We start from the raw sequence: 15,479 nt of genomic DNA, 5'->3' as shown, positions 1-15,479 counted from the left end.
AGCTGTATATTTCTAAGAACCAACCCGTGCAGCCAGTCATTTGATTAATCACTGTGCAGAACAAAGGTGCAAAGACGCTCCCTGCCGTCTCTGGATTACCCATCATCCATCAGAAGTCTAAGTCCTGGTAATTACCCTGAAACATCAGCATTCCTATTCAAGACCATTTTCTTTCTTCCTTCAGTTCGGTTTACAGGAACTGCGATAGAATTTATTAGAACTATTTCAGTAAAAGAAGAGCATATAGGCGTCACTGACAGCTGACTGTGTACTGTTACAGCCCCTGAGAATGTTGTTTCTGCTGACCTCTAGTGGAAACAGAGGGTGACGATCCTTAATCCTTACTTAATCCTGTGATGTCACAGCTGGGCGATGGTGCAAGTGATTGGAGTTAGCATGTTAGCTCTTGTCAGCGCACAATTAATACCTGGGGCTTGTGACCCAATGCAGCACTTTATCTTTACTTTTTTAAAATACAAAGTGTTTTACACAATATATAATGTATGCAGTATAAAAGAACAAAGATTCTAAAATTATAATTTAACTATTTTTTTATTTTTTTTGCGTCTGTCTGCTAGATCTTTCCAAACTGCTAGAAATTGTTTTTTTAATATATAATATTGCATTACAGCAAGCTCTACATTGTCTTCTTTGTCTTAGTATAATTTAATAGTTTAGTATAAAAAAGTAATTATATAAAATATTATATGTTTTATTTGTATAGACAGTGAAAACTAGTTAAATTGGTTGTGTAACTACATGGAAGAAGTGATTCAATTCAAAGCTGACGATGGTGTTACAGCCAGGGACACAACATTACTCACTGTAAGTGACCAAATGAATACGTCGTGTCAGATTTATTCATGACATACATATTCATCAGAGTATCACCGATGTTCAGTGGTGTGTTAAAGTCAAACACTGATGCTTTCTGCAAACTGCAGTTTGTCCCATTCTTACTCAGGCTCATGATTCAAGTGTGATTCTTTCAGTTGATCAGGACACAAAGTCCTGCTGGTGTCTGGCTGGCGTCTTTATTATTATTATTGTTGTTGTTTTTATTACAACTCAGTCTGTCTTTTCACTCTTACTTCTTCTGCTCTGATTAGAGACAGTGCGTTCCACACTGTGCCCTTCAGACAGGATATGAAAGTGAAGGAGGAGGAAGAGGAGGGGGATGATGGAGCGATGAGGGAGCTGTTACTGTGAAACCAAGACAGATGCTGTTCAGTTAATAATGTCTGGCAGCTGTCACTAGTCCCCGAGCTGAGACAGTGAAAAATCAGCAAAGTAGGCTTCACATCACAGTGTAATTGACAATCAAACTTCTACTGCGGCAAATGTTACGTGGTGTGTCACCGTGCAGTGACACATCATGATCTCTGAAGTTTAGTTTTGTGACTAGCTGGTGTGCGACACCTTGCTTTTTCCTAGACAAAAGAAAATACACCAGCTCAGCCTGAGTGTACTGACAGAACGAGCTGCGAAAGACGGATGAATAAAAGAGCAAACAGAGTAAATGAACAGTTTTATAAAAGATGGAGAAAGTAAGCAAAAAAAGGAGCTCCTGTTTCTGACAACATCATAGTGATCCTGTCATAAAATCTCATTTCCCAGAACATTTCCGCTCACTGTACAGTGAGAGATGTGATTAATGAGGCACAGGAAGAAGAGGGAAGCCTCTCAAATCCCTGAGTGTAGTGTGCAGAACATCACAGTCACAACAAAAAGTCTCTTACATTTAGAGTAACACTCATTTTCCTCCTATGGAGCCCTTGAAAGACATATGTAACTTTTTTTTTTTTAAATATGGTTAAATATATATATAATATATTTATACATATATATTCAATTAGTATTTTTTGTGACTGATTTTTGTTCTTACTACTAAATATTTTTAGCAATTAGTAACTCTCAGTTTCCAACTGTTAGCTGTGTTTCCAATAGTGTTTCCAATAGGTCAAGCTTTGATAGCCTTTTTGCAGCAGTATCTAACCTGATTCACCCATTCACTAAACCAGCAACGCTTTGATGCTGAAATGTGAACCACCACCGTGCATTCCTGTGGGCAGCACTGCAGGTACAGAACCTCAGCCTGACTCCTCAGAGTATCCAGTGAGAATGTGACAGGGCACCTGAGGGCAACACAAAACCTGAATTATACATAAATCCTCCAGGCTCACCCTCTCTCCCCCATCTCACCCTGCTTACAGCATCATATATATAATAATAACTAAGAACGTGTATGTGTGTGTGTGTGTGTGTGTCTACAGCAGTCAGTGCCAGACTTTAGAAATTGAAAAAAAAAACAAAACAAAAAAAAACAATGAACAATCATCATTCTTCTAACTCTGCATCTCACACAGTTCTTCACAAAATCACCAACACTTCTGTCATATCCTGCTGCTGACTGAGGTTTCTTAGATCGTGGTTTAATGATTGTTCCATCAGTGTTTTCTCTGAAAGAGCAGCAGCATTTAATTCTCCAGGATCCTTCATCTCACTGTGCAACAGATCCACAAAAACTGACAGTCAAAAAACTCCTGCTTTTACACATTAGTGCTGTAGTTGTACAGTGTAAATAGCCCAGTTATTGTTCGCTCACCTGTGAACATTCATCACACTCATGTTGTTGTGCATTGTTACTACACAGTTTAAACAACATAAACGGAAGTATTCTTAAAATGACAGCATTAACAGTCGTCTCATTTTATCATTGCTATGACTGCACATCTTTGAAAGGGAAATTATAGAAAATTATAAATATTCTGGGATTTGTTTTTTTAGTCTTTATGTAATCATGTCAAAAATATTATCTTTACAAACTATTTCATTCACATGTACATGACAATTCTCTCCCTCTCTCCCTCAGACTCTCTCAACCTCATCCAAAAATCAAAAGCAATTTTCTGTCTCCCCTGGAGGACAATCATTGCCGTCTGACTGGAGAGCAGCAGAGAGGCCCTCATCAGCCCAGGCTTGATAGACCATGAGTGGCTGCAGAGACAGGCACTAACTGAAAGTTAAGTGGAAAAAAGAGTAAAAAAGCCAAGTGTGGTCAGTGCTTCTATTCTAACCTGTCCTCTTTGGCTGGATGGGCTCTTGGCAACCGCAACAGGAGGGAGTTCTGCTTGTGTATAGTTACAGTCATTTTCAAGGAACAGGAAGTCCAGTTCACCGGGTCATTTGGTCGTTACTGCCTCGGGCCTGAAGCACCTTTATCTTAATGTTCTCAGAGCTGGGGAGTTAAAGGAGACACCGTGACACAGCCTTAGCAGGAGAGGGAACACGTCCAAACATGGAGCTGAGAGCAAAAACAAAAAAAGGGTCTTTGAACTGAACTTGCTGCGAGTAGCAGCTACAGACAGTGTAGAAGAAATAGGAGCTAGAGTGTGCTGCTGCACAGGATGGATCAATGCTCCTAAAGTGAGTCCTTACAAATGAAAAAAAAAATTAAATCAAATACATCCCATTATTACCGATCAATCTTTTAGGAGCAATAACAAATTTTCAAAAATAATGTTGCCCATTCATGGTTTAATGGTGACATCAATGCAGTCTACCGGCCAACATCGTTTAAGTGTAAACACCAAGTGAACATACTCTGACACAGGAAGTTGGAAACACTCAAGGTTGTGAGTCATTGATTGCTTTGGTTTTTCCCTGCCTTCTCCAGGGAACCTCAGCTCATTGGCTGAGTGCAGAGGCTCAGTACATACTGCAAAGGCAGAGCATTATTGGTGGGTTTTTTCCCTCTCCCACAGATAATTAGTAGAGACTCATCAGTTTCCTTTGGCAACATCCTACATCATTCAACGCCTTTATCTTCGCCTGGAGGGAAGGATTAGCAGGAATTAGACAAGCCCACTGGAAGGCAGCGTGTTTAAGCTGTCGTATGTATATTCATTCTGCATGTATTTCATCATTTAGTCTGTATATTTATGGCACATGTGCCTGCACATTTATTATTAGAAACATCAATAATAGGATCAGGCCTGACACTTTCACCTGACAGTCCTAATTATGGCTTTTTATTACAACGAAGCTTGTAAGTGCATTAGTGACAGCGTTAATTAGTGAGAGAAAACAATGTGTGCCCGGCCTCCTGATTACATCCATTGTTAACGCACACAGTGTGTCAGTGTGGGCTGACACCTGCAGCCATGTCTCTGTGATGTAGCACAGTGGTCTCAGCCATCATGGTGAACAGGGCTGTGAGCACAGCCTGCTAACACAGCATTTCATAAGAAATGGCATGTTTAAAATGGCTTCGCTCGGATGAAAACAATATTATAGATGTGTGCAGTTTTACAGAGCTGCCATTGAGGTTTGGTTTGGGTTTTTTTGCTTTTAGCCTTTTTATACAGGGTCTTTAGCTAAAGTCTAGTTCTATGTTTGGCTGGCTTTTAGTTTTGCCTTATTATTAACTGTAGTTGACTTTAAGCAATGTTATTGTGTGACGTTTGAATTAAGCTATTATCTGAGATTTAGGACGTTATTGCTTTTTAAATTAAATATTATAAATGCTTTATTTGTTATTTTGTTTTATTCTTTAAGCTTCATTTGTGATTCCTTCAGTTACATTTCTTGGACTAAGTGTTCTTAGTCCTTGCTCAGATATAGTTTTCTTTTGGCTAATTGTTTAGCTAAAATTTCCTCCCTATACATTTGGCACAAAATCTCTTGGCTAACGCTAACATTCAATGGAAATTTCAGACACAAAATGCTAAGATATTGGGACCTGAATCCCGCTCTAGTTTCTGAACTTGCTGTGAGAGGTTATTACTATCACTGACCTTGTTCCATCCACACAATTCTGATTAAACACATAAATAAAGGTGTTTCCATGGGAACCAACACTCGGCAAGCGCAGACAGAACACTTTTCTATTCGATGGAACTCTAGCCTTAACGGGTTTCAGATTTTGTTTGCAGCCAGTGGAAGGTGATACTGTAAAAAAAACAAGTTGCGATGACGCCGTTGACATTCTGCCGTTGGACTGATTTAAATATTGTTGCTTTAGCTTCCTTATTCAGATGCTGTAAATATGTAATGCAGCCTGATAAATGAGTAGAGGTCTCGATAAAATCTGCAGCATAAACAAATGACTCATCAAGTGTTTTGTTAATATATTCATGTAACTAAATCAAGGACATACAGTTCTGAACAGGAACAGTTCTGAAGTCTGATATAAAGAACTTCTCAAACATGGACAAATGTCACCTGAAATGAACAAGATTTTCCGAATATTACCGGAAAATAAGCCAGAAACAATTTTAATCTTAAATACTCTTGAGCTGAAATAAAAGTGACAGTCTCAATTAAGATCTTGAAAAGTTATCTTTGCCACCTTTCTTACCAAACTGCTAGCTGTCGTTAACATTTTCTGCTAACGTTTTTAGCTTCGTTTTTTTTTTACTGACCTAGATTATGTTATCTTTAAAATGAAAGACGAAAAGACGTTCTGATCAGGTGGACAGAGAACAACGCTGGGCAGCCAAGCCACCACATTTACCACGTAGACAAAACAGTCAATGAAAGGCCACAGGCAGTTGCCAGGCAACGCTCTCCCTATCACAGGAGGTAGTGGAGTTGAAACAGCACATTAATCACTTCCAGCTCCATCTTATCAGAGTCAATGTGTGACCGTGCTCTTGTCTGACAGAGGTTTCACAGTCATTACACCAAATCAGAACTTAGGACTCTGTCTAAGGACTGTACAGTTAAAGCAGGTGGGTGCAGCCCCTACGGGTCCACAGTGGTACTGCAGAATATATATATATATATATTAGGGATATCCAATAACTTTTTTCAAACATCCAATATGCTGACATTGTCCAAACACTTAATTTCTGATTCAATACAATATATACATACATATACATGCGTTTGTACCCAAAACTGCAGCAAATGTCTTAATACCCCACAAGCGATTCCAGAATATTTGGCAAAAACCAGGCATTGGGTTGCCAGGTTTTCATTAACGGAGGCAAAGCCGATAATGATTCTTACAAGTATAATGTAATTATGCTAATATCGGGCCGATAATATCAGACGTCCCTAATACATTTATACATATATATACATATATACATATAAATATATATATACAAATATATATACTGTATATATACAGCAACAAAAACAAAGGACAAGGGAAAGACAGTAGTGAATGTGTAAATGTGATTCATATTTCAGTGGTGATTAAGACTAGGGAAACATTCCATCTACTATTATAAAATATTTGTCATGCTCCCCATTACTATAATCTCCATTTAATAAATGATTCTGTGTAGGAGGCCACATTGGTGGAGCATGTTACTGGCAATGCACAGCCTCTCACAGCTTTGCCAAAGGGCTCACCAATCTGTGAAAAATGCGGAAAACTTGAACATTTTTCAATAAACCAGCAGGTGGGTGGAATTACTCGAGCAGAAAAGGAGGAGGATGATGAGGTTTTCCCTGCTCAGTGGGCTCCCATAAAGAGACATAATCAAAGTCATAAACAGTGTGTGCCCAGAGAGCATTAACAGTATTGTTGGGAAGCCTAGCAGCTTGGCAGACACCAGCCTAAAGCAGTCACACACAAAGAGTAATGGCTCGATGTAAACAATAAAATGTGGAGCTGGACTCTGAGCTAATCAACAACTAAGAAACCTTCATAAATGTTGCAGCCTCAAGAAGAGTCCACATCTGTGGTCACTGCAGTTATGACAATGAAATAGTATGATATTACTTATAACATGTGTGTAAGTGCCTTATTGTTTAATTAATGGGTTAACGACAGGTCTAACCAAGGTCACAAGTCTTCACCAACACAGGTTATGGAGACCCCGAGGTTTAAGCATGTGCAAGGAAATCGTAGGCTATTTTTTTAATATAATAATTTAGACTTTTTCAGGTGACTACATCAATCAGGCTGTCAGCACATTAACATTTTTAATCTGATTAATTAAAGGGGTAGCACTGGATTCATCACAATTAATCGTTATTCATTCTGATCACTCAAATGGGAACAGCCAGGAAAAGAAGTGCCTGTAGTGTTGTGTCTCTGTGTGTCAGTCAGGAGGTGGAGCTTCAGTTTGATGGTACTCAGAGAGGTCAGAGGTCAGCCTGGATCGATATTCCCTCACCTGGGAGCAGTAGAGTACAAAGTGAAAGATGTTTAAGAGAAATAATGACATGGTCTTACCAACAATTGACTATAATTATCCCGATGATAATAGTGCAGGGCTATAATTACATTTCAGCCTGCAGCCATAAAAGACAGAAACAGGCTCACTGTGGAAGGCTAACCATGGGGAGGTTATTTGTGCATCTAAGCTTTGGGTAAACACCACGTTTTTGGATTATAGTTACACTTTCACCATATTCTCCATCAGCAGCAGCAGCAGCAGCAGCAGCAGCAGCACTGCTGCTTCATCACTGCACAGACACAATGAGGAGCCACTGGGGATCTGACCAGCTACAGACCGCTCATTCTCAATTATCTCTACGGCTGCTGATGAGAACCAGAGCTGCTTCGAATGTGTAAAGGCGGGGCGTCAGGTCGGTGTGTTCCCCTAAAATCAACAGTGCTTCATCAGCGGTTCTGCGGAGCCAGAATTACGCGCGCCGTCTCCTCTTTACGTAACCCGTCAGTGAATTTATTTGCAGCTGGTACTGGATGCAGAGAGGATTTGAGGAGGACAGCGCTCTCCTCCCTCCTCCCTCCTCCCTCCTCCTGCTGCTGCATCCTCCCTGCTGCTGTCGTCCTCAGCTGCGCACTCGCCCTCAGCCAAACAAGAACATCTGTGCGCAGCAGCGACACTGTAAACACAGGAGAGGCTGCTTTCAAGAACGTTGCGTCGCGGTTTGCCTTGCAAGGTAGGTTCGTCTGCATCACGTTTCCACCTTGTGCTTGTTTGTTTGCCCCCCTCGCTGCCCTCCTTCAGCAGAGCTGATCGGTTCAGTGTAACATTCGGACAAATGCACAAGGACGCGTGAGGAAAAGGGGCAAGAAGGACAGATCCGCCTGATTGTCTCTTCCTGTCGTTGGATTCAACCATTTTCTGCGTGTGTTTTCGTGGCCGTGTCAGGGATACAGGGAGTCAAAGAGGGACATGGAGAGAAGAGGAAATTGGATGCGTGTCTTCCAGGCGTGAGCATGCACACGAGGACCGGTTGTGTTCGTGTCTGTTTGTTTTAAAGGATGATGCGCATCGTGCCAAACAGCAGAGTGGAGTTTGTGAACAGTGTAGCTGTGAGTGAAGGAGCTCTGACCAGTGATTCTGCATGTTGTCGTAGCTGATGAGGGAGCAAATACCTCGGGAGGTTTCCTGGAATATACTGCTACTGTGCAGTACCGTGCAAAGGTCTGAGGCCACCATTAGATTTTGGAGAGCACTGCTACAGTGGCCGTCTATGTTATGTCCAAAGTAGAATATGAAAATACAGAAATTATATTCAGTGGTGTGTTTTAGTCATGACAAGTGAAATACAACTGATAACAGTTTTCCGTAGCCTTTGGAACTTGGAGTAGAATATTTAAGGTAGGACATTTTCACTCAGAGTACTCCTACATACTAAGTACTTTTCCACTAAAATCAATGAGTTTCTTTTTTTTTTCTTCTAATTCTCACAAACTATTATTCGATGTCAAAGGTCAGCAATACCACTGTTACAACCATTGTTTCACCACTACAGGGTGTGTTGTAAAATAAAAAAATAAAGGTTTATAATTAGATTCAACAATGATGATCCAGGTATAATAAATATAGCTTTATCTTTATTATATTATAGAATCTATTGCACAGCTTTTTGCACCAGATGCTCTTTTTGTCAAAGCCCAACCTGGTATTTAGGACTAGGTGGAATCAAACCAGAAACCTCTGCACAGTGACCAATGGACGATCTGGGTAAAAGAAAAGACCCCTGATGCTGGATTTGTTGCTGGGCTTTTTTAGCTAGAACCTGCTGATATTGTTTTCCAGGTGTGGGCAACACTTGCATTAAAGTGTTTGCATTAAAGTTGTATTGTAGTAATGATTCTTCTATCTGCCTTGTTTTTCCCCCAGACTTTAGTGAGAAATGCCTGACCGTCCACCAGTTGCCCTTCAATGCCTGAGAATGGAGCTGTAGTCACTGTCTTCAGGATTTAGACCAACTGCTAGAATGTTGCAGCCTTCCTACAGAACAGGTGACCACCTGTTGGAAGCATTACCTCACAGACGTAGGTGGACCCTCCCCCTCATCATCTGCCTAGCTGCCCTCTGGCTTCCACAGGCAGCAGGGTCGACACTCAACTGTCATAGGAAATGCATCTGCGCCTCAAACATCGTCAGCTGCTCCAAGATGAATCTGACCCTCGTCCCAACTGGGATTCCACACTACACCGGCGTACTGGATCTAAGCTACAATGAGATAACGAAGCTTCGAGCTGAGTGGACCACAGTCAGTCTTCCTAAGCTCCATAACCTCCTCCTCAGCCATAACGGTCTCTATTTCCTGTCTTCAGAGGCGTTCATTAATGTGAAGAAGCTGCGCTTCTTAGACCTGTCCTCAAACAGCTTACGGCAGCTGGACGAGTTCATATTTGAGCCTTTGGCCGAACTGGAGGTTCTACTGCTCTACCACAACCAAATTTCACAAATCGACCGCTCAGCTTTCGTCGGCGTCATGAAACTGCAGAAGCTCTACCTTAGTCAGAACCACATCTCTCGCTTTCCCTTGGAGCTAGTCAAGGAAAAATCCCGTATGGAGACGCTGAGTCTGCTGGACGTGTCCTCCAACAAGATCAAGGCATTGCCCATTGAGGAGCTAAAGGTACTGCCTGCCTGGATAAAAAATGGCCTTTACTTTCACAATAACCCTTTGGTATGTCACTGTGATCTCTACACACTCTTAGCCCACTGGTATCTTCGCAAACTCAACTCTGCTGTTGACTTCAAGGACGATTACACGTGTATTCTGCCCGGTCCTCAGAAAACACAGGTAGCTGTTTTCGATCTCAGTGGTGACTACATGAACTGCAGCACATTCAAGGAAGAAGATGAGGAGGCTTTTCTGGAACAGACCCTCACCCTGGACTGTGACACCAAACAGAGGAACATGTCAAAGACCTGGACAATGCCTGGCAACGTGCCGGTAATTAATGGAGGCAACCAGACGGCGAAAGTCTTGCGTGATGGCAGTTTGGAGATCAGTTCAGTGAGATCCGAGGATGCTGGGACCTACACTTGCTTTGCGATGAGCGAGGCCTTTAATGAGACGATCTATGTGGTTCTGAAGGTTCATAACTTCACCATACACGGGACTGGAGAGACTTTGAACACAGCATACACCACCCTGGTCGGCTGTCTGGCTAGCGTAGTGCTGGTGATAATGTACCTTTATCTGACGCCGTGTCGCTGTTTCTGCTGCCCCAGCAAAGGCAAGACTCGTGGTGAGGACAGTATTCACTCCTCCATGCTCAGCGTGACACCGACCCATGAGGAACCTGCACTCAAAGCTGACCTGAACAAGCACGTGGCATTCATAGACTCGAAGGACCTCCAAGGCCAGAACGGGAAGCTAAACCGCAGCGGGAACGAGGACGAGGACCTGGATGCTGAGGCTGGTTCTTTAATGAAGGGGAAGAGGAAGAAGTCAGTAGCAGAGTCCATCAGCTCCGTCTTCTCAGACACTCCCATGGTGGTCTGAGACGACACAGTGGATTCCACATTACTGGATGTGTATGGTACTACGTGAGCCATGTTTTAGTTCATGTAAACTGTGACTGACGTTGTGGGAGAACACAGGCAATGAATGTTTGTCTGTAGTTGCTGGCATGTTAAAATGTAGGATCTTAAAAGGGATTTAAAAACTGTTTTGTTGTCCGTGACAATGAGCAGGACTTTTCCAGCATTTTAATCTGTAGCACTTAATAATTATACTGTGAAGGAGCGGCAGTGTTTGTAAGGACACAGTAAATGCTGACGTCTTAAAAGTAGAACGTAGACTTGTTGTTGTTATTAGCACTCAGGAAGCCATGAATTGAATAAAGCAAGTGGGGGGAATGCATACGGCACAGGCACAGATTGATTTGGAAAATATACTGTAAATACGGTATACATATATATGAAGGGAATGCCTGGCTCATGTTTATATTTAGCACACAAACTAAAATTACATTGCATCTGACATTTAAACATTAAAACATATGTGCATTTAGCCCAATGTCCTCTACAGAGGCAGGGACAGAGACCAAGACAAGATGTTGTCTGGAGGCTATAAATAACCATAAAACGAAAACGGAAAAATGTCCAAATATCCAATAACACAACAACATGAAAGGCCCATCAGGGTGAGAGATGCGGAGAAAGTCAGTATTTATTGAACATCAAGTCGTTTATAACAAGGAGGGAGTATCAATACTGCCACACGGTCACTACTTGTTTTTTAATTTAGTTTTCTGACCAACAACACGGAACCGGAGCAGAGGGCAGCATGAACACAAACCCCAGATACTTCTGGTGTTTGAAATGACCAAAAGGATTTTATTATTTTTATGAGAAATGCCTGCTCATAAAACACAGATTATTAAATCTGTCTCCTCCCACTATATAATGAAATATAAATATAAAATATACATTATACCATTTGGAGAACTTATTTTCAGCACAATGTGTTTGTGGGCTTAAAGTATTACTTCAACAATATATCAGCGATGCAATGGTTCTATCAGCTGTTAGGGGTGGTTCTCTTAAAGACGTTTTTTTCCAGATTTTGTAAAATTCTGAGCATTGCCAGATCTTATGGCTAAAGCTTTGTACTCACACCGTTAACATGGGCTGATAACATTTGACTTTTTCCCAAGGAGATTTTATTTATGTCTCCAGGCGTGATTCATGTTTTGGAGTGAGAATTTCTCTCTGTCACATTAACAGGATTTACAATAACCAGCCCATGTCACCAGCTGCCAGCCTTAGTTTATTTAAATATTTCCTGGATTTAGAATGTGCACCTTATTTGACCATGTGATATATGAGTTTAACATTTAACACTTAAAATGTAGCCTGGTGAATAGAGAGTGATGTCTGTCGTGTCAGTAGGTCAGTATTAGAAGAACGTAATAAAAGTTGGTTAATGCACAGAAGGAGGAAGAAAGATCTTACTGTAGCTAATGGAACCTTGTGTAACACATGGGAAAACCCCATTCAGTCATATTACATTATTATCATGTTCAGAAAGAGCCAGTGTCTGTGCGTAAACAAACACATTGGTCGCATTTAATGGTGTTGTTGTTTGTGTTAGACGGAGTCGAAGCAGAGTGCAACAAAGGCCGGTGTAAAAGCTAATGTCATCTGTTGACGGGATGTGGTTTTCCCTCTGTTTTCCACGTCTTTGTCTCTCTGAGGTGTGTCATCATAAACAGCTCACCACGAGGCCGGGTGTTCTTCTCCTCTCCCTTCTGTTTGCTCTGTTTGTGTACCTCTCTCATTAAGGCACAGCTCTTACGTACGTTTAAAAGCAAGCGTTCACTCAGACCAATGGATGCAATGCCCTTTTAGCAGGTCCTCGTTTGTTTATCAGGGGAAAACGCCCGGAGCTTTCATTTAACATCCGATCAATCACTCAGCCGGGAAGTTTTCCAGGAACCGCAATCTTAATCGATAATTGATAAGCAATGTAAATCACAGACCTACGTTAAGGAAGGGAGCCGAGGAGGTTGAGGTCGGCGTGAGAGAGACATAGAATCAAGTCCGCAGAAGCAACAGCAAACACAGGAGGAGGAGGAGCAGGCAGAGATGACGATATGAGGTGTTTCAGTGTGTGAAAGAAAGAATGGACAGGATGAAAGGGTAACAGGAACAGCTCAGGTTGTGCAAACTGCAGATAGGGTCGGACGGTCAATGTTAAGGTGTTCTAGTCATCTGCTGAGGAGATAGTGGCCATTTTGAACAAAGCATGTTCAAACAGGAGTGATTCATCAGGGAAAAAAGAGAATGACCCCCACGGATGACGTGAAGAAGGGACATAAGACCCTCCACCAACCATTTCTCATCGATGCCTCTGTTACTGCTACAGCTACAGCTACAGCTGAAGCAGGTTCCATTTGTACTAGTTTTCCTTTCTAGTCTAGTCATTAGAATAACATGGCTACCTGTCAAATCAACTGTAACCAAAGGCAAAGGGTTTCAATATTTTCGTAGCTAGTTTGTCATATATGTGAGGCACAGCACTGTCTAAATCTAGGGACAAACCTCCACATTCACTGGAGGCCTAGTTCAAACCAATCAGTCAAACTATTGTTAGCAAGCTAGGCTAAAGCTGGCGACACAAAAAGTAACAGCTACAGAAACTACAAGAAATAATAAAAAGATGTTTTCTGACCTGTGTTTGCTCTGCTGCAGACCGGTGTAAAAATCTTTATCGAATTAGCAATATAGCATTAGCTAACAAGAGGATGTTGTCACACCAGTGACATCAGACAACATACAATGTTGGTAAAGGGGTGTGGTTTTTCATAGGTAAAGAAGAAAAAAAATGCTTTATTTTAAAGAAGGAAAAGGAGCAGAGGGCTAAATGAGAAATGGGATTTCACCCACACACCTTGGAACACATGACAAAATAGAAGGAATATTTACATTTTTCAACTGGGGATGCTGCATCTTCTGTGTGGGTGAAAAAGGAAGTCACACTCGCTGTGGTGTGTGAATCATTCCACTGTCACACACAGGAATACCAGGTGGAGAAATACAGAGCAGCAAAAAAAATAATAATAACAGTGTGATGATGCACAAACACTGGTGTGTAGCCCTCCACTGCTGATAGGCAGAGGTCACTGAAGGAACTGCCCCGTGTGAAGTGTTCCGTCTTTTGCCTTCTGTAGTTAAACATGTTGTGTGTTTTGTTGCCTACGTTGAGATTCTTCTATGATTTATTTGGAGGCCAGTGAAGCTGATAAATGTGAGTCACAGAATCTGTACTAACAGCTACATTTGTACACACACGCTACAGCTGTTCGACGGCACACATTAAAGGGTTTAACGCCTTGTTTGCCTCCTAGTGACCCTATGTGGATCCAGTTAAATTTGTCATAGCTAATGGATGGTCTTTTGTGGATTGTCATTGAAATTACAAGTTGCATTTATGTACAGAGAAAATGTAGTCCTGATGCATCTGAAGATAGAGAAGAACAGTGGTGTGTACCCTCCGAAACAAATCTGCCTTCATCTCTCTCTCTGTCTTTATATTTATATATAATATATCTATATAAACAACATACTGTATATGTGTAATAAGACTTTTCTGTGCTCAGTATTAATTAGCTGTTATCTGCTATGTTCTATCAGTGTATTGACCATATCCTTGTGTACTGCGATGTCGTTGGTCTTCTTTTCATTCCGTTCGCCATTGTTAGCTGTTTAAGTCTTGACAAATTTATATTTTAAGGGGATAGGGGGTAGGATTTAGTTTTTTAAAACAAAAGAGGATTATTTACACTTCACTCTGCTCAAGGTTACGTGATGTTTCAAATGAAATTATATTCAAAGGATGAACGTCTAGATATCAGTGGACAGGGTGGATCACAGCAGGCAGTGACTACAGCGTGTGGCCCCTTTGGTTATAAAGCCGTAAAATTACATCGAGAAAGCCTTCTTTGTGGAAAGGTGATGAAATCAGTTTTCCAACAGAAATGATAAGACCTCTTCAAATGGGTTTAATCACCATAGAGGGGAAATTAATCTTCTCAAGGTATTGTAATGTGAAGGCTCTAATTTAATAGAAACTGAAAACCTAATTTTATACAAGTCGAGGTAACACAAATGTTCTATTGCAAATCACAAGTGTATCTTCATTAATGGCACGTTAAACTATGAATCATCAGCAAGAGAAAGGACCTCCCCCCACTGCCTGACACACATCTGTCTCATTTCAGTCGACTGTGCAGTAGCAATTACAGTAACAGTAAAAGCTCCCTGCTCTTACAGTGAGCAACTATGGGACCAGAAGGGAGCTTTTAACAGCATTACAAGCACAGTGTTTATTGACCAGTGCTTCCCAGATGGGCCTGTGGGTCACTGCCATAACATCTTGAAAGGTCTCACGGCTAATGGAATGACTTTGCATGATACACTTTAGAGCTTTTCTGATCGCAGAGTATGTACATCCTAGTAAGAATTCAAAAGCAATGATAGCAGATTCATTTGATCTAATAAATCACCAAAAGTCAAATCTGTGTTCTGCCTCCATTTTCCTGCTGTCTATTAAATAAACGAAATAAGCCATAAAAATAAAAAATAGAAATAAGGTTTTGTTGCCTTTGAAATCTTGTAGCATAAAAATAAAGAACCTAATGGTTTTATATATGTATAATATCAAAGTTTTATCAGCAGAGGGAATACAGTTTTGTTTTTGTATGTTTTTAGATATAATTGTGAGTACGAATAAGGAAGCAACCATTGCAGCTTTAAATAAGTCTGACATCAAAGGTAAATGTCAGAATGATATCATTT

At 41.1% G+C, this 15,479-nt stretch overlaps 1 protein-coding gene across 1 annotated transcript; it reads left to right on the top strand.

The window, feature by feature from the left end:
* The first annotated feature begins 7,417 nt into the window (after window positions 1-7,417).
* Window positions 7,418-15,198, top strand: amigo1 (adhesion molecule with Ig-like domain 1). Its single transcript, XM_008318480.3, has 2 exons — window positions 7,418-7,866; window positions 9,057-15,198. Exon 2 carries the CDS (start codon window positions 9,154-9,156, stop codon window positions 10,678-10,680), a length of 1,527 nt encoding a protein of 508 aa, XP_008316702.1. The 5' UTR covers window positions 7,418-7,866; window positions 9,057-9,153; the 3' UTR covers window positions 10,681-15,198.
* Window positions 15,199-15,479: the final 281 nt, after the last annotated feature.

Source organism: Cynoglossus semilaevis, chromosome 10 (genome assembly GCF_000523025.1).
Source record: "Cynoglossus semilaevis isolate Cse_v1.0 chromosome 10, Cse_v1.0, whole genome shotgun sequence".
Lineage (NCBI taxonomy): Eukaryota > Metazoa > Chordata > Actinopteri > Pleuronectiformes > Cynoglossidae > Cynoglossus > Cynoglossus semilaevis.
Note: the sequence above shows the minus strand (reverse complement) of the source record. Positions and strands in the feature narration are given on the sequence as shown.

What these genes read in the sequence shown, in the direction of transcription:
- amigo1 (XM_008318480.3), top strand. Translation starts at nt 9,154, where the DNA reads ATGTTGCAGCCTTCCTACAGAACAGGTGACCACCTGTTGGAAGCATTA.